This window comes from Pygocentrus nattereri, chromosome 16 (assembly GCF_015220715.1).
Source record: "Pygocentrus nattereri isolate fPygNat1 chromosome 16, fPygNat1.pri, whole genome shotgun sequence".
Classification (NCBI taxonomy): Eukaryota; Metazoa; Chordata; class Actinopteri; order Characiformes; family Serrasalmidae; genus Pygocentrus; species Pygocentrus nattereri.
Window position 1 is genome coordinate 29,765,991 of NC_051226.1, and position 22,552 is coordinate 29,788,542.

Sequence of the window (22,552 nt, forward strand, 5' to 3'; positions counted from 1 at the left end):
ACATGGCTGGAGCGGGACAGAGTTTGTATAATTCGAAATCCAGTGGGAAACATTCGGGCCAGAAACAAAGAAACACAGGCCATCAAAAGAAAATTTTGGTGATGGCCATGTGCAGAACCACGCAGATAGCCATATTGAACAGGAAAACAGTGCTGCTACTGTCCTCCATCTTGGATTTTCATCCGTCTTCTGCCTGCACATTTCTATGGGTTGACGTTACCCCATGTCAGAATCCATTACAGCAAAAAGCTGAAATGATTTGAACTTTTTTGACGCTCAACGAAGCGCCCTTTCACAGTATACAAGTGCGTTTCTAGTCTGACAGAGCTGATGCAACGTTCTAACTGAATTACATTGGGGGAATGCATGTCTGGCACTGCCTCGTGTGTAGGCACCCTAAGGTGCCCCTCCCAGGGAAACACCACATGGCTCCAGGTTTTTGTGCATACCCAATACACTACAACTGGCAACCTTTACACCGTGGGGCAGGGCCCACTTGAGAGAGCGGCCTTCCCGGCGGCACATCTCTCTGCTGGCTGAAACTTCCCAGCTCTCGACCCGCTGGTTAAAGTACCACTTTCTCTTTGATCCACTGCAATGTCAATACTGGTGATGGTGATAGTGCTGATGGTCCATGGCCCTCGGGAATCCATCCACCAGCTCTTGCCGCTGCATGTTCAGCTCCTTCAGAATGGGCAGCTTCACCTACAAAAAGCTATGGTGCCCTGGGGATCTACCAGTTCTGGCGCTACCTCTTCATCTCTTACAGAGCTGGCAGCTTTCCCTGTGGGAACAAGGCCAAATTGTAAGGGACCCCAAAATCTCTGCCTCAGCTCTTCCTCTAGCTACTGCAACCAGCTTTACTTGTCAGATCTCCAAGCCCAGGATTTCCTTCCTGAGTTTGAGCATGACCACAGCCACTGCGAGGAAATCCAAACCAAGTATGCACACAGCCTGTATAAATGCAGGCCAGAACTTGTGCACTCAGCTCAGGCCCCACACCATGACCAGAAGCATTCTTACACCATTCCCCATCATTACTGCAGCAAGCTGACCCAGCTTCTCTCAATGCTGGCACTTCCTCAGATGGAGTTCCTCGTTCACTAAACTCCCTCCCCAGGCTGTCTATGAGGTTGTGTCAAGTTATTGTAACATCAGCCTAGACCTCTAACAGCTCCTGCAGGGCTGGCCCTTCTAGCGCCATGGCAAACTGCTGCCTTAGCTTGGTCTAACCATCCTGCTGCTGAGGCAAGCATCTCAAATTGCTACAGGTTAGCTGATCAACTTCCCGTACCATCATAGCACCTTATTTTAGGGAGATGCACTGCAGTTGCAGTGTTAGCTGCATCACGTTCAGGGCTGGTACTGGCATCAGGTGAGAATGCCACAAGTTTAATGCCAAACTGCTCTGTTGACCAGTACAGGTTGGCACTTTTTTCATCTAGCCTGCATGAAGGGGGAGGGGCCCGCAAGCCTTTGGGAAAGCATACTCTTCCTCTGGGCTGAGGGTAATGGGCTGTCTCCCAGTCACTTCATGGCAGTTTGGTGCTTTTTTTCAGTGTCTTTGGGAAAGTGTACTCTTCCACTGGACTCCCTGGCTGGGAGTGTCAGTGTCTTCCACCAGCCTTGCCTCCCTCTGTTGCACCAAGCCCCTTTTCAGTGCTCCACCAGATCCACATGCCACTACTGGGATCAATATTCTGCCAGTTCTGATACCAGTGTTGCAGGGGGGCTCTCAGAAGAAACACAAACAACTTGTAGTTTATGTCTATAACACAACTTTCTTTAAGCTTGAGTTGGCGAAAGGAGAACAAAGTGTGAAAATGTTCTCAGCCTAAGCTCAGTTATCTTACTGCTCTCTTGATACACAACTTTTATACTAATTTAAAATGTATTTATCTGTTGATATACATATGTTTACATATGCACTACACTCTGCACTACATTGTATTACTTTTTTTTTTTTCTTTTCTCCCTGATCTACTCTGAGCCAATGCAACGTAATTTCATTCTAATGCGCACTGTACGGTGTAAATTTGAATGACAATAAAGTCTGTCTAAGTCTAAGTCAACGCACACTACACACAGCCTGTGTGGTTACCAGTCCTGCCTGCCTCTATCACAGTCCTTAACAAAATAAATTCAGTGGGTAAACGCAGAAGAACATACAATGCAAAATCAACATGTAAAAACATTTTCTGAACACACTACCTACTGTCTTTTTGAACTAAACAGAACTGCACCACAATATTTACCATGCTATATCCACTTTGGAGAAAAAAAAATGTTTTGCTTGCAAAAATACAGTGTGCAAAACAAGATAAATATATTTGCTTATCACTTGAAATTACATCATACTAGTTCCAATATTCCATAATGTATGCACAAAACACTACGGAATGTAAGACAAGGGGATCTGTACCTAGTTCTCTGAACTCTGCATTAACAAGTTCAAGCCAGGTCACATCCAGATCGTCCAGATCATATCGGCTCATTGTGTCTGTAAGAATCTGTGAGTCTCCTAAGTGTAACTCTGCATGGTCTCTCCTCCGAACTGACGAAAAGAATGGAATTCGATTGACCTCAGGAAGCATCCTAAAACACACATCAAACAACAGAGATTGGTAATTCATTACAACAATAAGACATCAAAGGCTGCTTTTCATTATGCAAAGTATTATACAATATATGGCTGAAAGTATGTGGACAATAAACCATGTCCTCGCTCTTATTCTAAAACCATAGGCGTTAATATAGAGTTGGTTCCTATTTTCATAATTCAACAGCCTTGTCGAGATTTTGGAACATTGCTGTGTGATCATACAACATGGCGCCCACCGTGGCAGATGTCTTTGCGTGTTCCTCCTGCAACTGACGCTATTTATTATTTATTTTAACTTTAGTGTTTATTTTAAATGTACAGAACATCTACGGTACAGTTAGTTACAGTAGAGAGGCACTCCTGGAGATTGGTAAAGTTCATCATTCAGACTTCAACTTTCTCTTACGCTCGCACTCCACCAGCACCAGCCAGCAAGGCCCAGCAGCACCGCTGCTAGCTAATGTTCACCCCCTCGAAAACAAGCTGGATGAGCTGAGAACCAGAATAACAACTCAGTGTGAAATCAGAGAGTGCTGTGCTCTTATCCTCTGATAAGCACAGCACGCCATATCTGACAGCACGCCAGACTCGGCGATCCAGCTGGAAACGCACTCCGTCCACCTCGGGCACCGCATGGCAGCGTCGGGGAACAACAAAGGCCGTGGTGTCTGCATCTACGTGAACAACAGGTGGTGTACAGACGTAAAGACTGTTGAAAAACATTGTTCAGCTGACTTAGAGCTGCTGATGGTGAAGTGCAGAGCCTTTTACCTGCCTAGAGAGTTCAGCTCTGTGCACATTCTGGCTACTTACATCCCGCCACGCGTGAATTCTACCACAGCGCTAGGGCTGCTGCATGACACCATCAGTAAACAAGAGACCGTGCTCCCGGACGCGCGTTCATTGTGGCCAGCGACTTCAATCACTGCAACCTGAGGACTGTCCTCCCCAAGTACCATCAGCACGTGAGCTATCTGATGAGGGAGAGACACTTCGGACAGTCCGACCACATCTGCGTGTTCCTCTAGCCAGCATACAGACAACTCCTCAAGCAAGCACTTCCAGTGAGTCAGACCATCAAAGTGTGGAATGAAGAAACTGACTTAGTGCTTCAGGACTGCTTTGACAGTACAGACTGGGATGTGTTCAGAACTGCATCTGAGTGAGGACTGCACTGTTGATCTAGAGGACTATGCTTCTGGGTTAATGGGCTACATCAGCAGTTGCATTGAAAGTGTTGTCCCTACAAGGCGCTGCAGAAAATACCCCAACTTGAAAACCTGGTTAAACGGCCAAGCTCGGTCCATGCTACGTGCCCACCATGCTGCAACACTGACGATTACAAAAGGTCCAGATATGACCTGCGTAGATCTATCAGAGAGGCCAAGAGACCGTACAGGCTGAAGCTGGAGGGCTACTACACCACCACGGACTCCCGGCGCACGTGGCAAGGACTACAGCACATCACCCACTACCAAGAGACGAGCAAGGCGGTCACAAACAGCCACACCACACTACCTCATCCTCAACCCTGGCCAACCGAGAGACACTATGGCCACACGAAACACATCACTCACTGTGACATCAGTTGATGTGTGCAGGACCTTGAGGAGAATAAACCCACAGAGAGCAGCCGGCCCAGACAACATCCCCGGGCGTGCTCTCAGAGTTTGCTCATCAGAACTGGCTGATGTGTTTGTGGACATATTCAATCTGTCCCTCGCGCAAGCTTTTGTGCCATCCTGCTTCAAGTTAACCACCATCGTACCCCTCCCAAAGAAAAGCATTGTGACCAGCCTAAATGACTATTGCCCTGTTGCACTCACCCCAATTGTGATGAAGTGCTTCGAGAAAATAGTCATGATTCACATCCAAGAGACCGTTCCAAACACTATAGACCCTCTTCAGTTTGCATACCAACGGAACAGGTCCACAGACGACGCAGTGAACACTGCCTTTCACACAGCCCTCACACACCTGGAGGGCAAGGACACCTATGTCAGGATGCTCTTCATTGACTACAGCTCAGCATTTAACACGGTCATCCCACACAAACTCTCAGAAAAGCTCACCCTCGGACTGACACCTGCCCTCTGTAACTGGGTGCTGAACTTTCTATCTGATAGACCCCAGTCAGTCAGAGCCGGCAGCGGCACATCCAGCACAAGAACAGTGAGCACAGGGGTCCCCCAGGGCTGTGTGCTGAGCCCGCTTCTGTACACACTCTTCACGTATGACTGCGTGGCCTCCCAGAACAACACCAGCATCATCAAGTTCGCTGATGATACTACAGTCGTTGGACTGTTCACTGGTGGGGACGAGACAGCGTACAGGAAGGAGGTGGCAGAGCTGGTGGCCTGGTGTCATAACAACAATCTCTCCTTGAATGCAGACAAAACCAAGGAAATGATTGTTGATCCAAGGAGAAAGCGGGAGCTACACATACCCCTGTACATAGGTGAGACTGAGGTGGAGAGGGTGAAAACCTTCAAATTCCTTGGCATCCACATCAGTGAGGATCTCACCTCATCAGGATGTCCCAGCAGCGACTGTAATTTCTGAGAAGGCGGAGAAAATTTGGCTTGCCAGGCAAAATTCTCAGCACCTTCTACAGGAGCATGATCGAGAGCGTTCTTACCAGCTCCATCACGGTCTGGTATGGAAACTGCACTGCTCAGGACAGGAAGGCTCTCCAGCGTGTGATCAAAACTGCCATCAGGCTGGTGAACACCTCACTACCTCTTCTCCCCTCCCAATCTGAACTGATTTAACCTTGCACTCAACAACTGCACCTTACCTACACTGTACTGCTGCTGTTAGAACAATACTGTTTACATCTATTACTTGCACAGAACAATATTGTTTACTGTTTACATCCGTTTACATCTGTTACTTGATGCACTTTATGAACAGCTGCTCTACATATTTGCACGTGTAACTTTAATTTTATTTCAACTTTGCACATACTGTACATTTTTTACTTTTACTTTTTACTACTGTTTTTAGAGTTCTTCTTTTATTCTCTTATATTTGGTGAGGAACAGCAAAGTAAGAATTTCATTGTACAGTGCAACTGCCTGTTCTGCTGTGCACATGACAATAAAACTCTTGAATCTTGATTCGGTTTACATTCAGCCACAAGACCATTAGTGAGGTTGGGCACTAATATCGGATATAAAGGCCTGGCTAGAAATGTGCGTTTCAGTTCATCCCAAAGAATTGGGCTGAGGTCGGAGCTCTGTGTGGGTCAGCTTGGTAGACCACTTCTTTATGGACCCTACTTTGTGCACTGTGGCACTGTTATGCTGAAACATGAAATGGCTTTCCAAAGTTGAACGAACACAATTCTTTAGAATGACTTCGTATTAAGATTTCCTGCGACTGGAACTAAGGGCCTCTAAAAAAAAAAACAAAAAAAAAAAAAAAAGACAATTATTCCTTCTCCACCAAATTTTCTTCCTCCTCAGTCACTTGTCCAACATCAAATAGCTGTTCATCAAATACATTAACACACATTTTAAGAAACATGGAACGCAGAACTTTAAAAAAGCTCCCAGGAAATAGTTTTCACAGTGATCTTGCTTATAAATTGCTTCCAAGTGCTGTGTAAACCAAGGCCAGATGATTTTTATGTGCTAGACGATAGCGTTCTGTAAGCTTACGTGGGCTAATGTGTTGTGGTAAGCTGCTATTGCTCTTAGACAACAGCCCTTCCAGTTAACCAGGACAGTTATAGCAGGGCAGAAACAGGATGAAATGACATGTTGGGAGGGTGTCACCTTCATGTCATGTGTCCTGTACAAATCACTGAGCTCTTCAGTTCAACATACACTCACCAGCCACTTTATTAGGTACCTTGCTAGTAAAACGTTGGATCCCCTTTTGCCTTCAGAACTGCCTTAACTCTTCGTGGCATACTTTCATCAAGGTGTTGGAAACGTTCCTCAGAGATTTTGGTTGGTTATTTGAGTTACTGTTGCCTTTCTATCATCTCGAGCCAGTCTGCCCATTCTCCTCTGACATCTCACATCAACAAGGCATTTTCATCCACACAACTGCTGCTCACTGGATATTTTCTCTTTTTCGGACCGTTCTCTGTAAACCCTAGAGATGGTTGAGCGTGAAAATCCCAGTAGATCAGCAGTTACTGAAATACTCAGACCAGCCCGTCTGGCACCAAAAACCACGCCACGTTCAAAGTCACTTAAATCCCCTTTCTTCTCCATTCTGATGCTCGATCTGCACTTCAGCAGGTTGTCTTGACCACCTCTACATGCCTAAATGCATTGAGTTGTGGCCATGTGATTGGCTGATTAGCTATTTGTGTTAACAAGCAATTGTACCTAATAAAGTGGCCGGTGAGTGTACAGTCTTTGTCTATGGAGATTGCATGGCTGTGTGCTTGACCACTGGACATAGGTCAATGTTTAAAGCCTCCAAATTTCTGTTTTTTTTTTTTTTGATTCAATGTTTTTATTCATTTCTGTTTAATCTAGAGCTGGATGACAGAGTGTTCAACCATCCCCCATTTTTTTTTACTAACAAGAATAAGTGACCAATTATTTTCACTACATTTAACTGCCAAGCCTAGTTAGGTCATATGCAAAGTTTTGGCAGGGCTCCTGAAAAGAAAAAAAAAAAAAAACAGGTTGAGGAGCCACTGGCTAAAAGAAAAAAAAAAAAAAAAAAAATCAGGTACCAATAGTTTTGTTTTTTTTTTTTAAGTGCCAAATAATAATATGCAGGAAAATAAATCTTTTCAACACACCTCAGTTTGACTTGAAAAGGGACTTTTTTCAAAGTTTTTTTTAATTTTCTGCATAATGTCAACAAATTCATGCAGTGGTTTGGTATGAAATGCTTTGTTCTAGAGAGACTTACAGAGTCAGAATTGTTCACAATGATGATGATAGAAATCTGTGTAGTTAAATGTCTCTAAAAGCTTCCTCCCAGAAAGGCTGAGTAGGTCAGCCTAGATTTGGCATTATGGAAGGCTATATAACGATTTATATGTGTTTATTGATTTTGTTATATTACGAAGCGGAGAGAGCGGACCTTCGTTGCTAAGAGGCTGCCTGCTTTTTCTGCTGGTGTGGTGTCAGTAAAGAGTACTTCTTGTAGCAATTAAACTAAACTAAGCAGCACCAGGTGGTGCTGGAAGGTGCTGAAGGCACCCAGGTCATCTCCCCTGAAAAATGTTGACTTCCCTCACTTGATTCAGACCATCGTAAAAATGCTTCCAGAACTGAAATGAACACACAGACCCATTGTGCAGCTTTAACATGCCTCTAAAGGTCCTTTCCCCCAAAACCCAGAGTCAGCACCGCTGCTTCATTATTAAATAAAAAAACAAACCAAAACAAAAAAAAAACCCACTATGAACACCGGACACTGCACATGTCGTGTCGTGTGTCAGCACAGTTTTTATGCTAATAGAACAAAATCAATAAACACAAAATGCCTTCTATAACAGTCCTAACAGACACTTCTGCTCTAAGGTATGTGGCAAAGTTAGCTGACTGCTCTATGATGAGGTGGAAATGAATCCTTTTTTATTGGCTGTCAGTGAGTTTAGCCTCTATCTTTATCCTTTTAGCACTTCTAAGGCAGTCACAAATTGAACACAAAAAAGCATTGAAATATTCAGACGCAATTTTTTTAATCAAAACAATGCTCACCGAAAACAAATAACTGACCAGACAGACAAAACGTCTTCTTCAAATGATGAATACATCCTTTTCATCCTATGTTGAAAAAAATTCAAACATAGTGCATCCTTTTTTGAGAAAAAGACAGGAGCAATGTTTAAGTGATTGCTTTCGCAGATAATTTTGGATGCCAATTTAAATTTCTGTTGGAGGTGTTAGCCCCACATTTAACAAAGCAAAGGACAAACGATAGGGAGCCTGTAGACCCAGAGCAGTGACTAGCAGTGCGTTTGAGGCAAGAATAAACGTCCAAATTACAACCCCAAAAAAAAGTTAGGACACTATGTAAAATGTAAATTAAAACTCATGATGTGCAAATCATTGAAACCCTATATTTTAATTGAAAATAGTACAAAGATAACAAATCAAATCTCGAAACTGAGAAATGTTATTGTTTGCTGAAAAATATATGCCCATTTTAAATTTGATGCAGACAACACATTCCAAAAAAGTTGGGATGGGGGCATGTTTACCACGGTGTTTCATCACCTCTTCTTTTAACAACACTCTGTAAGCGTTTGGGAACTGAGGAGACAGAGTGCTGTAGTTTTGAGTGACATATGCAAGTCATATGCACTAATGCACTCCTATACCATCATAAATACTGGCATTTGAACTGTATACTGACAACAAGCTGAGTGGTCATTAGCCTGGAGGACACAGCATCCATGATGTCCAAAAAGAAATTCAAATGCTGATTCATCGGACCATAGAATACTTTTTCACTTTGCATCAGTCCAAATGAGCTTGGGCCCAGAGAAGGTGGCAGCATTCTTGGATCCTGTTCATATATATGCTTTCTTCTTTGCATTTAAGAGTTTTAATTAGCATTTGTGAATGAAAAGCTGAACTGTTTTCATAGACAGTGTTTTTCACAAGTTTTTCTGACCCCTGCAGCGACTTCCACTACATATTTACTGAATCAAAGATCATGGCCAGCAAATACTGTTTGTTTGGTTCCCTTGCATGCAAATTTCCCTAGATTTTCTAATTCTTTTAATGTTATTATGTATCATAGGTGATGAAAAGCAAAAGGGCTTTGCTATTTCACATTGAGAAGCTTTGTTCTTAAATTGTTGTAATATTTGCCTGTGCAGTCTTTCACAGACTGGTGAACATCCCCATCATTACTTCTGAAAGACTGTCTGGGATGCTTTTTTTATACCTAGTCATGTTACTGAGCTGTTGCCAATTTTCCACCAGGTATTTTTTAAGCATTACACAACTTTACCAGCCCTTTTGCTGCCAATGTATATTCAAAATTGGAATATATTTTTTCCCCAAAAATTGTGATATGTTGTCTTTGAAGCATTTTCAATGAAACATAGGGTTTAACTGATTTGCACATCATTGCATTTTGTTTTTATTTACATTTTTCACAGTGTCCCAACTTTTTTGGAAATATAGATTTACAACCCCAGATAGAACATCAAATAGCCTGCCAACAGAGATATCTTAGGCGGAGAAAAATACTGTATACTTTAGCTTTAATGCATTTCAGCATCAAGTGACAATCATTTTGCACTGTAATTGTATTTTACAGATTCATGAGTACCTTTACAATCACAGCAGGATGCTACTGTTTGGGGGTCTCAAGTGTGGCCAAAAGGTGTGTCATAGACACATTATCTGGACACACATGAAGGAAAAATACATGCCACTGACAACAAAAGAGCACTGGAGACGTACAGTTACAACAGTCTTGGAAAAATTGAATTTTCCTAATTGTACTGGTGCACCCCCGCGACACTGAGCACTGGCTACCAAATTTCAGTTACAAGGGAACATGTCCCACAGTCGCTCTTGTTCATGCAAATTATAAATTCAATGTAATCGTTGTTAGTAGCTATGATAGTAATAGAGACTAGGGGCATATTTACAAATTTTTCTTTAGGACAGGATCTGCAAGCGAGAACCCTGAATGTATCCCCACCTTGTCTGTTACCCTCTGCATCTGTGCTTAGGCCACTGCCACAAGTCATTGTGACAGTTAAAGCTTTTCCAACAAAGCCCTACCTCCTGCAACTTCACCTAAGAAAACACCTTCAAGACGATATGAAAATGTTCAATTACTGCCTGCATGCAGATAGTGTATTCAAGGCCAGCTGCATTCTTTGTAACTACTTGTGGCCTGAAGAGGAAGAAAGTCACAGTGACACAAAACTGTGTACTTGACACCATTCAAAAACTTTGAGGAGGCTCCCAAGTGGCGCAACCGTCTAATCGTTGGCCCTATCATCAGGAGATCGTGAGTTCGATTGCTACAGCCATCCGTAGCCGGGTGTCCAAGAGAGCACAATTGGCCTCACCCTCTCTGGGTGGATACGATGGCCCCCCCTTCTCCCCCCATTACTTTAATGCGATGCGAGTCCAGCGCAGGCGTCTATTAGCTGATTAACAGATCTGGCGGTTGCTGCTTTCGTCCAAGCATGTTCAGCTGTTCAAGACGTTGGGTGAGCGGCACTTCGAAGAGATACGGTAGCTGGCGTCACAGGCCTTGGAGGAAGCCTGTGCTGCCTTCACCCTCCTAGCATTGATAGTTTTGTGTGATTGGGGGAGTCCTAACTAGCGGGTGGAATTGGAGACAACTAAATGGGGGGGGGGTAAACTAAGCATCAGTTGGGGCTTTGAAGGTACTGGACACTTTTTGACATTATTTTGTCTAACTTGAAGTTCCATTTCAGTCTGTGAATAAATAAAAATTTTATTTTATTTTGTGTACAATTCTGTATTTGATTTTGTTCAAGCCAATATAATAACAGCACAATTAAACTAAGCAATAGTATAAAACACCTATATAATAGTAATTACAATATATATATTTAATTCTGTAATAAATATATACTGTAATTTTTTTATAGTAGTAATATTAAATGTCATGTAATCACAACAATAATTATTATAAATATTTTTATTACACAAAATACTTATAATAATGGTTATATAATTGTTTTTGCTGCTATCACCATCATTAGTTACATCACACTGTCATACATTAAGAAGAAATATAATAATGTCACATATACTATCTATTATGCTATAAATAATTGTAATACAATTTTGACTGATTGACTGTTTGAAAGCCAACATTTTGATGTGATCAGTTGGCTGAATTGTTGAAGTTTGTGAAAGCTTCAACATTTTGTGAATTTTTGCACACGTTTGTCCCAAAATGTGGTCGGATCATCATCTTAGTATAAAAATACATAAATAAAAATATAGACACATACTAAAAGACTGTTCTGGAAAAAGTACCTTCAGTGACCCTAGTGTAGCACAATAAGCTCAAGTTAGGCAATAAGGCATAAGTTCTTGTAAAGACAATATTGTCGTATTTCTTACCTTTATGTTTTATTAATGTTAATTCAGGTTTTTCACTTTGTCATCATGGTATCAATCATTCGTTTGGTGTTAAGATAACTAGTTTGCTAGGTTGACTTAGCTAGCTAGTCAATCTACTCGTTCATAGTTAGCTATAATAATATTTAGTCTGCACAGCAAGCTTTTTCAGAAGTAGCAAGAGATGCTCCCATGTGCCACCCTAAAGCAAATCACATGCTCAGCGGGCAATGCAGGTCACAAATTCAGATTCACTCGTTCTCTTGAATTTATATAATGTCTGACTCAAGTCTATGATAAAGTTTGAATATCAGTATGTTTCTGAGCGTGCAGTATTACACTTGCTGTTAGGAAGTTATTGATAAAAAAATACTCTGTCAATTTCACCATTAATAAACATTTTAAAATATTTCTCACTATTGTGTTACATAGCATTTTGTTGATGACTAGGTTTCAGGGCTCATACACCTTTTCCAAAGTCAAATTCAAACACTTTTCAAGCAGTTTCAATGTCCACTGACTTTCCTTGCTATCTAACCATGCAAAATCAGGATAAAACAATTAACAAATAAATAAATAAATATATATATATATATCACTCAACAAATAACTTTACCTCCAATAAAATCTTTACTGAAAATGTTCAAAACAACAACTTCCACCTTTGAGGTAGGCAGTCGATCAGCTCTATAACATTTTCCACGGTATTGTGCAAATCAAACTAATAGAGAAGAGTGATTTTGTCCTTTCAACAAAAATCAAACCACACTGTGAGCCACAATATTCCATTTTATGTCCATTTTGACTGTAAATATGACTCAGTATGTGCTAATGTACTAGTATAACACTACTGTTGGAAGAAATTTCAAATAATTTGAAAATACCTGTTGCCCTTTACACGGTGTCATTTCATGAAGAACGGACCAAAACAAATGGCACCAAAATTACTTGAAAAAAATGTCTGGTTCCATTAACTTACACTAAAAAGTAAAGTAGGTTTTTCCTTCTTCTATAATGCTACTATTTTGGAGAAATAAGGTTTTCTTGTCAATCTTCAAGGTTACAGGATGAATTAGCAGTTCTACATTAACTCCAGCATTTAGACCATTTACTGTTAAAACTGTGTTAGAACCATCAGCACAGCTTTATTTTACTGCAAAGTAGGATTATTTTATTTTTACACAAAAATAATTCTGCTGTGGAGCCACAACAGAGCAGTAAAAGAGCCACATGTTACCGACCCCTGTTTTAAGTGAACGATGGGAGAACTGTTTTTCTTTCTTTCTTTCTTTCTTTCTTTCTTGTAATTTAATACAAGGCAGAATATTAGGGTGACCCTCTCTGTGGTGGTATAACGAAAGAGCCATTTGGGAGCAAAAAGAATAGTCACTTCTGGGTGAGTCAAACCAAATGACCTTGGTTCACCAAAAAGCTGAAATTCCTATCACTATAACAGATGCAGATGAGCAAGCGAGCCCAGGTGGAGAAGTTTTCATTTTAGGCAGCAACTTATTTTATTTCTCCATCTAATAACTGAACTATTCAGTTAGACAGATATTTGTTGTTATAATTCAAGCATTTTCAAGCACTTTATCCAAAATTCCAGCATTTTTCAAACCTGGAAAACACAACATTAAAATTCAAGCATTTTCAAGGATTTTAAGCACCTATAATAATAATAATAATAATAATAATAATAATAATAATAATAATAATAATAAATTACATTTATATAGCGCCTTTCATAAACCCAAGGTCGCTTCACATAGCATGAGCAGGAGAAAAAAAAAACATTGCAGAGGAGGAGAAAGAAAAATGTGAATTAAACAGAAAAGTCTTTAAGTCAGATTTAAAAGAGGAAAGAGAAGAGGGATTGAGGAAGAGAATTCCAGAGTTTGGGGGCCATGGCACTGAAGGACCTCCCTCCCAAAGTGAAAAGTCTGGTGCGTGGAACAGCAAGTAAGTTACTGCAAGAAGATCTGAGAGAGCGAGAAGGAGTGTAAGAGGTCAGCAGTTCTCTGAGGTAGGGGGGAGCAAGATTATGCAAAGCTTTGAAAGTGAGTAGTAAAATTTTAAACTTCATACGTGACAGGACCGGTAGCCAGTGTAGCTGAGAGAGAACAGGGGTGATATGAGCTGAATGCTGAGTATGGGTGAGAACTCTAGCCGCAGAGTTCTGAATGTACTGTAGCTTTAGGATAGACTTTACAGGGAGACCAACAAAGAGGGAGTTACAGTAGTCAATGTGGGACATAATGAAGGCATGAACCAGACTTTTGGCATCTTTATCGGTCAGGAACGGTCGGAGACAAGCAGTGTTACGTAAGTGAAAGTATACAGTCTTAGTAAGGAACTTGATATGCAGATCAAAATTGAGTGACGGGTCGAGTAAAACACCAAGATTTCTAACAACAGGTGCAGGCTTAATGAGCAGGCCATCAATACTAACTGAAAAATTGGATGACTTTGATAGTAAATGTTTAGGGCCAACCAGTAAGACTTCAGTTTTATCAGTGTTTGAGAAAGTTATTGCATGAGAAAGTTATTATGCATCCAAAGCTTTAAATCAGAAATACAATCAATTAGTGTACTGGGAGGGGAATCTGAGGGTGTGTGTGTGTGTACTGAGATATAACTGAATATCATCAGCATAACAATGGAAGTTTTGGCCATGGCTACAAATAATCTGCCCATGGGGTGAAATGTAAATTAAGAAAAGTAAGTCCAAGAACTGAGCCCTGCGGGACACCACATCTAACAGGAGAGGAGGAGGACTTCTGTGGGCCTAGTGTAATAAACTGGTGTCTGTCTATAAGATATGACCTGAACCACTGTAAGGCTGTGTCAGTGATGCCAACAGAGAAAAAAATGAGAACATCACGATTAACGGTATCAAATGCTGCACTTAAGTCGAGGAGAAGGAGAACATTGAGAGAACCACTCTCAGCAGACTGGAGAAGATCATTAACGACTCGCAGAACAACTGTCTCAGTGCTGTGGTGAGTATGGAAACCAGACTGGAATGGCTCATAGAGGGCATTATCACTCAGAAAAGTCTGGAGTTGGGAAGCAACCACTCTTTTCATTACTTTAGCTAAAAATGGAAGGTGTGAGATGGGTCTGTAATTAGAAAGAGAAGTCGGGTCCAATTCAGGTTTCTTAAGTACCGGAGTAACTGCAGCAGTTTTAAGGGCAGTAGGAACAGAACCAGAAGAGAAACATGAATTTATCACTGCATCAATTGGGGTTGAGTTTTTGGCCTAGACTTAGCATTATTTATGATGGAGGAGTAGTAGTTGGAGCGGGCAGTATTAAGGGTATCCCTATATTTGTGGGTGTGTTGACTGTAAAGTAGAAAGTGGACAGTAAGGCTAGTTTTTTTATAAAGGTCGGCGTTCAAGACGCCGACCAATGGCCTTCAGTACCTTTAGTTCAGGGGTGAACCAAGGACACGAGTGGTTGGCAGGGAGAAGTCTATTCTTAAAAGGGGGAGGAGTTGAAATATGAAAACTACATTGAGCTTATGGTCAGAGATACCAGAGACAGAGAGATACCAGAGACATTCAAACCAGTAGAGCTGAGTAAATCAAGAGTATGACCATGAGTGTGAGTTGGAAAATCAACATGGTGCATCAAGTTAAAACACTCTAAAGCTGAAATGAACTCAGATGTGCAAGAGCATTCAGTATCAACATGGATATTAAAGTCACAAAGCACAATTATGACAGAGCAAAGAGATGAGATGATTGTGAGGAGTTCATTAAGTTCAGACAAGAACTTTGCAGCAGGTTTTGGAGGGCAATAAACTAACAGGAACAGTAAAGCTGAGGAGGAAACAACCTTCAAAGCGATATATTCAAAGCTTGTAGTACTGAATAGGGAAAGTTCTTTGACCGTTAAACTGGAATGATGAACCACAGCCAGACCACCTCCTCTCCCTGTCAGTCGGGGTTTTGAGAGATAATTGTAGCCTGGGGGCATCAGCATGTTTAAATGTAAGTAGTCAGCAGTTTGTTGCCAGGTTTCCGAAAGAAAAAAACATATCCACGTTATTCTGGGTGATGAGGTCGTTGATTAACGAGGCTTTATTGATTATGGATCGTGCGTTAAGATGAGTGAGGTTAAAGCAGTGACGGCTGGGAAGAGAAGGTTCAACCAGATGGCCATGATTTACTCCACGGATGGCTTTAGTGTCACGCCGGCAAGCACGATTATATGTCCATATAGTCGGGACCCGTGCATAAGAGCCATCACAGCCATCACTAAATGAGGGTCCTGTTTTTGAACGGTGGATGTAACATGGACGTTGAGCAATTCCAAGTGTCTGGCAGAGATTATATGATGCAGAGTCCAAGCGTGCATGGCAGGCGAGGTGTGTAAGTTCAGTTCGTGAGTATTTAAACATTGCCAGAGCGTAAAAAACAAAAATGCACAGCACAACTCGAGGCCAAAAACAAAAACTCTGGACACCGGTCATGGACATGACAGAGGAGAGTGAACATGCCAGAGCTCAGGCCACGCACGTTAGCCAACCAAAACCCACTACACCACCAGCTTAGACTGAGAAGCACAAGCAGAAATGCTGCAGCTTACCACAGAACAAACTGGCAACAGCAACGAAGCAAGAGGTTACAAACACACTCACCACAGATGCGGTGAAGAGGAAGAGGGCTCGCGCAGGTGAGAAGCAGGTGTGTTATAGGCATGATCACAAAGCAAGATTCAGCTTGCGAGTAGAAAACAGAGAGAGTCCATCGATACTGGAGAGAATCTGTGTCAAAACTCCCGTAAAAAGAAAGGAAAACAGCCACAAGAAAAACAAAACACCGGCGAGTAGCGGCAGCCAAACGCGCACAGCGTACACTCAACCGGAACCGGAAAATGAAAAGAAAAAAAAAAAAAGAAACAAATGTGCAAAAATATACAAACCCTATGGTTTATATTGAATTAAATGTGAGGTATATAACTATTTCTAATGTCACATTCCATGTTCAGTACATTATTGTTGTACACTTGTTGTACACAGTGGTACACACTGAATTCAGGGTGGAGAAGATTCTGTATTAAGGCTGTTTTCCCGCCTGATTCGTTTGCTGAAGTCCGAATAGTTGGTTTACTGTGATCTTATATCTTTTTCATTCGGTTCTGTTGGTTTCACACTGTAACGGATAGGTTCGTTCACTTTTGCCACCATCGGAGGTAGAAAAGTAAACAAAACATTTTATTATATTACACAGACCACATAACTTATGTCTGATAGGCCCACACATCAACAACCAATAACTAGAAGTAGAGATGGTGTGAGGTTTAGTTTTATTTCTCTGACATCATTATACCATGTTGGGCTAGTGAAAGTTAGTTTGTTAGGTTAAGTGTCTGTCCTGAAGCGTAGGCAACCTTCTCAGCTAACGGGCTGCTCTGTATGAGCCTTTTCTGCCGGTGTAAATAAAGGGCACTTCTCGTAACAGAATCACGGCCCTTCCTGAGTCTCCTTCTTCACCAAGGAAGAAAAGGAGTCAGAGTTCAGTACAACACCAGCCAAATACTACATAATGTGAACTTGAGCACACCAGCAGCTGATCTGGGGAGTATGAAGCCCCTGCATTAAGTGGCGGGAGTGCAGTCTCTTTCTCATATCGTTTCATTGTTTTGCAGGTAGAGCACAGCTGTGCACGTCAAATACACAAACACCCACACAAAACATCCATCCATCCACCCATCCATCCATTTTCTAAGCGCTTCTCCGTCAGGGTCGCGGGGGGTGCTGGAGCCTATCCCAGCAGTCTTCGGGTGGAAGGCAGGATAGACCCTGGACGGGTCGCCAGTCCATCGCAGGGCAGACAGACAGACACAGACAGTCACTCACACACTCACATCTAGGGGCAATTTAGCATGTCCAATTGGCCTGACTGCATGTCTTTGGACTGTGGGAGGAAACCGGAGAACCTGGAGGAAACCCAAAATATATCAGAACCACAGGCCTGTATTCTGAGCTTCTGCAAATCTGCACTTTTTTCAAAGTGATGGTAATTTTTAAGTGTGGATGATTAATATGACCATTTATTCTATTTCTTCTTGTTTGTTATTTGATTTTATGATTAGTTTGCGAAACTAATAACTAAATTAAACAGTTTCTGGATTTTTTCACTGACAGTAACAGAACCAAAAACAAGAACTTACCATTTTTAAATTTTTCAACACTGTATTTTGAAATGAAACTCGAATGAACAGAAGGTACAAGGTCTGCGGTAGAAGACCAAAAATGCTGCTGTGTTCCGGCTGAGATTGAGAAATCTGTGGCCTCCTTGAATCAGCTACCGATGTCTTAAGCAGGTTAAGTGAGTCATTATCCAAGAGTAAAACTCTGATCTCGTTCTTTTCTCAGTCTAGCAAGTATGCTTTGCTTATTTTACTTCTATGACGAATGGCTTGTTGGAGAAAAGGACAGTTAACTTTAATGGTGGAACCTAGACTTTAGTGCCTCTGCTGTCTTTCTTACGGAGTTCCATGGTAAGAGACGTCACTTTGACCCCTATGTTTGCCTACGTAGCTAGTTCTCAAGGTAAAGTGCAGGTTAATACGCATTACAGTTATGCGTTCTTTGTTATTTTCCAGCTTATTTTTATTTTGGAATGCATAATGCTGGCTTATAGGCTGTATTGTCTTCTCTCTTCCTCCTGTTTTTCTGCTTTTTTAAGAAAATGGCTTTTGTGAATTTTTGTATTGAATTTTAAGGGTATCCCTTCACATATCAAAAGGATCTTAACTTCTTTAAAAATAGCGAGTTGACATTGCTCTGTTGCAAGAAACTCATTTGGAAGGCACAGATCATTTAAAACTGCAGCAGGGTGGTTTTGGGCAGGTCTTCTTTTCTTCATTCACTAGCAGGAGTAGAGCAGTAGCTATACTGCTGAAAAAAAAGTACCTTTCAAACGGTCATCCTGTGTGAAGGACAGCCAAGGTCGATATTTGATCGTGAAGGGTATGGCTATTATGAATGTGTATTCCTCCCCTCGTCATCCATTTGAATTTCTTACTTGTGCTTTTTTTCCCCCAAATTGACTGACATGAATATTGGTAATTAAATTTTTTGGGGGATGTAAATCGTCATTTAAACCCTATGATAGATACATTTCCTAGGGGTACAGTATTACTGTCATTTCAGGCATAAGGGTCTTAATGTTTTATGCGAGGATTAGGAATGTATTGATGTCTGGATGAGTACTTTTTTCCCTAACCTTTATAAATATCAAAACAAGGATAGGTTATTTCTTTATCCCTAGAAGACTAATGCAGTGTGCAATTTCTAGCTCAATTGGAAATACAGCTATACCTGACCACCAGTATTTCTGAATGTCGAGCTGCGTAATTCATTACCACAGTCAGACGTTGGAGACTTAACCCCCCAATATTGAATAACCATAAATTCATATCATACGTGACTTAACTTTCAGTCAGGACAATCCATCCTCGTTATGGGAAACTTTAAAGGCCTTCTCACGTGGGATCATCATATCTTATACATCATACAAACAACACAGACAGCATGAACAACAAGAAGTACACACACTCTCTCTCTCTCTCTCTCACACACACACACACACACCCCCACACACACCTTCTAAACTGCTTATCCTTCTGAGTCACGGGGAGAGCTGCAGCCTAAGCCAGCAGTCACTGGGTGGAAGGCAGGATACACCATGGACAGGTCACCAGGCCGTCACAGGGCAGACAGAGACATATAGATTCACACACACACACACACACACTCACAACAACAACAACAACAAAAAAAATACTAGAAACCAAATTGAAATTAGCAGATGAAGTTTATATTAAGAATTCATTACCTGCTAAATTGAAAGAAATTACTGCCCTGCGCTCAGAATTGGAGCACTTAACGCTCCAATCTCCAAAGTAGAGGTTCTCAGTGTTAATACAAAGCTGCCATCTGGTAAGGCCGCATGCACGGGTGGACTTAATAGTGATTTCTAGAAAGAATTACAGAATCTCTTCGTTGACCCAGTACCAAATATGTTTAACGAATCTTCTGCCTAGAAAGTCTTCTGCTTCAGAGAGGCTTTTTTAAGGGCTGTAAAATTCTTATAATAATATTTGCAGCCTTTTAAATTGTATATCTTGCTTATAAAAAAGGGCACTAGATGGGATGGTGATTTTATTAGATATGCGGAAAAGGCATTGGACAGCATAGAATGGGCATACCTTGTATATATTATATACATCCATACATGTATGTGTGTGTATACACACACACACACACACACACACACACACACACACACACACACACACACACAAACTTCTTTAACATTTTAAAAAAAGAATTCGCTTGCCTGCCCTCACATGCATATGAAATTGTGAGTGAGATCCCATTCTTAATCCATAGGGTTTAATATGTCGGCCCACCCTTTGCAGCTATAACAGCTTCAACTCTTCTGGGAAGGCTTTCCACAAGGTTTAGGAGTGCGTTATGAGAATTTCTGACCATTCTTCCAGAAGCACATTTGTGAGGTCAGACATTGATGTCTAACGAGAAGGCCTGGCTCGCAGTCTCCGCTTTAATTCAGCCCAAACGTGTTCTATCGGGTTGAGGTCAGGACTGTGTGCATGCCAGTCAAGTTCTTCTCAGTCTTCCATGTCTTGCTTTGTGCACTGGTGTGCAGTCAGGTTGGAACAGGAAGGGGCCATTCCCAAACTGTTCCCACAAATTTGGGAGCATAAAACTGTCCAAAATCTCTTGGTCTGCTGAAGCATTAAGAGTTCCTTTCACTGGATCTAAGGGGCCGAGCCCAACTCCTGAAAAACAACCCCACACCATAATCCCCCCTCCACCAAACTTTACACTTGGCATAATGCAATCAGACAAGTACCATTCTCGTGGCAACTGCCAAACTCAGATTCGTCCATCGGATTGCCAGATGGAGAAGCGTGATTCGTCAATCCAGAGAACACGTCTCCACTGCGCTAGAGTCCAGTGGCGGCGCTTTACACCACTGTATTCGATGCTTTGCATTGTGCTTGGTGATGTAAGTTGGACTTGGAAGCAGCTGCTCAGCCATGGAAACCCATTCCATGAAGCTCTCTAAGCTGTTCTTGAGCTAATTTTACTATTTTATTTCATCCCGATCACTTCCACTTTGTTATAATATCACTGACAATTCACTGAATATTTAGCAGTGAGGAAATTTCACGCCTGGACTGGCACAGGTGTCATCCTATCATGGTACCATGCTGGAATTCAAGCTCCTGAGAGTGACTCATTCTTTCATAAATGTTTGTAGAAGCAGTCTGCATGCCACGGTGCTTGGTTTTATACAACTGTGGCCATGGAAGTAATTGGAACGCCTGAATTCAATGATTTAGATGGGTGACTGAATACTTTTGGAAATATAGTATACTTCAAAAACTTTTCACAATACACAATATGTCACATTTCATTTTTCCTGACATCTTATAACTGGGAACAGACAAAACAGATCCAGAAATCTAAAACTATATTATCAAAAACAATGAACACAGTGAATTGTATTCAACATTTCATATTCTATGCAGCAATAATTCCAATTTAACAGCATTACTTATGGTTTCTTTGTAATGAAATATGCAGCTGGTCAGTAAATTGCTGACAATGCACATAATATATTCAATGAAGCATACTGTGGCTCTTATCTTGATAACGAAAAATATTGTCACATTTCCCAGCCCTACTGGAATGCATCAGGAAATTCTACAGGAAAATGTCAGGACAACTGCCCATAATCTCAAGTTTAACAGAAGATGGGTCTTACACCAGAGAGAAGAGATAAAGCTTTCACATAAGTAGTGGTGCTTTATTTTCCAGCTCTTATTATTCACAGCTATGTCGCATGTAAGCAAAGCTTTCCTCGGTTGTAACAGCTCATTCTCTGATTCCGCTCATGGCGCTATTGTTTCACTCAGCTCATGTAGATTATAGGTAGTGTGGCTCTCCAGACTTAAGAATTCAAACTGTGCTTGAAGTGTTGTTGTAATACCCATCATTATGACAAAGTCATTCAACTTCCTGAGTGCTGCGACAACAACCAAAATCTTTTGTTTATTACAATAAATTAAACTAAAATTAAAATAAATTAAACTCAGACTCTTTGCTTGGCTTTATGTCCTATTGTGCTATTTGCTGAAATGGAATAATAAAGATTATTTACACATAGAAACAACTGAAATCAAGAGTGTAATCTGTAGCATCCACATGTCTGCGAGATGTGCAAGCACTCAAGTACTAATAATACCCACAATATTCTCCGAAGAAAAAACACTGCAACATATTGTGACATGATTTATCACAATAACAATAAACGCAGTCAAACTGTGGGTTAGAACTTTTTACAGCCATCTCAGTTATTGCAAATGTGCTTAGATTGAACACATCCATAAGCACCAAGCTAGAGCACGACTTTCAATTTTCAAATGCATGTGAGCATGACTAATTTCAGATGTGTCAAGCAAAACTGAGCAATAAAAATGAAGTCAAACATATTTTTCCCTCACTATAGAATTGTAGTGTATGTTGAAGTGACTCTGATATACTCGTCATACAGTTATGTAAATAAGAACACCCTATGAAAAAAAAACATTTTAACATTGAACACATTTTAAGATGCAGATATCAAGTTTTCATTTAAACAAAGTTGATAAAGGTGATGCAACTTAACGATTGACACTTAGTATTAACTTTTTTGCTATCCTTTATATAATTGAAATATAAAGCCATACAATTTTCTTAAGTGGAAAAAGTAAGTATACCCATGCATATATCACTATTTCAAGTGTGTTTATCTGAAATTAAGTGCACCTGATCAAGTGTTATGACTAGCATCAGGTACAAATGACTACAATACTGTTA

The 22,552-nt window shown here is 41.0% G+C and overlaps 1 protein-coding gene across 4 annotated transcripts in view; it reads right to left on the bottom strand.

The window, feature by feature from the left end:
- jade2 (jade family PHD finger 2) overlaps positions 1–22,552 on the bottom strand; it is a 107,463-nt gene that overhangs the window by 48,397 nt on the left and 36,514 nt on the right. For all 4 annotated transcript variants that reach the window (XM_017705311.2, XM_017705312.2, XM_017705310.2 and 1 more), the window contains exon 5: positions 2,423–2,595. In XM_017705311.2, coding sequence (XP_017560800.2) covers positions 2,423–2,595 — 173 coding nt within the window. The remainder of the gene's footprint in view (positions 1–2,422; positions 2,596–22,552) is intronic.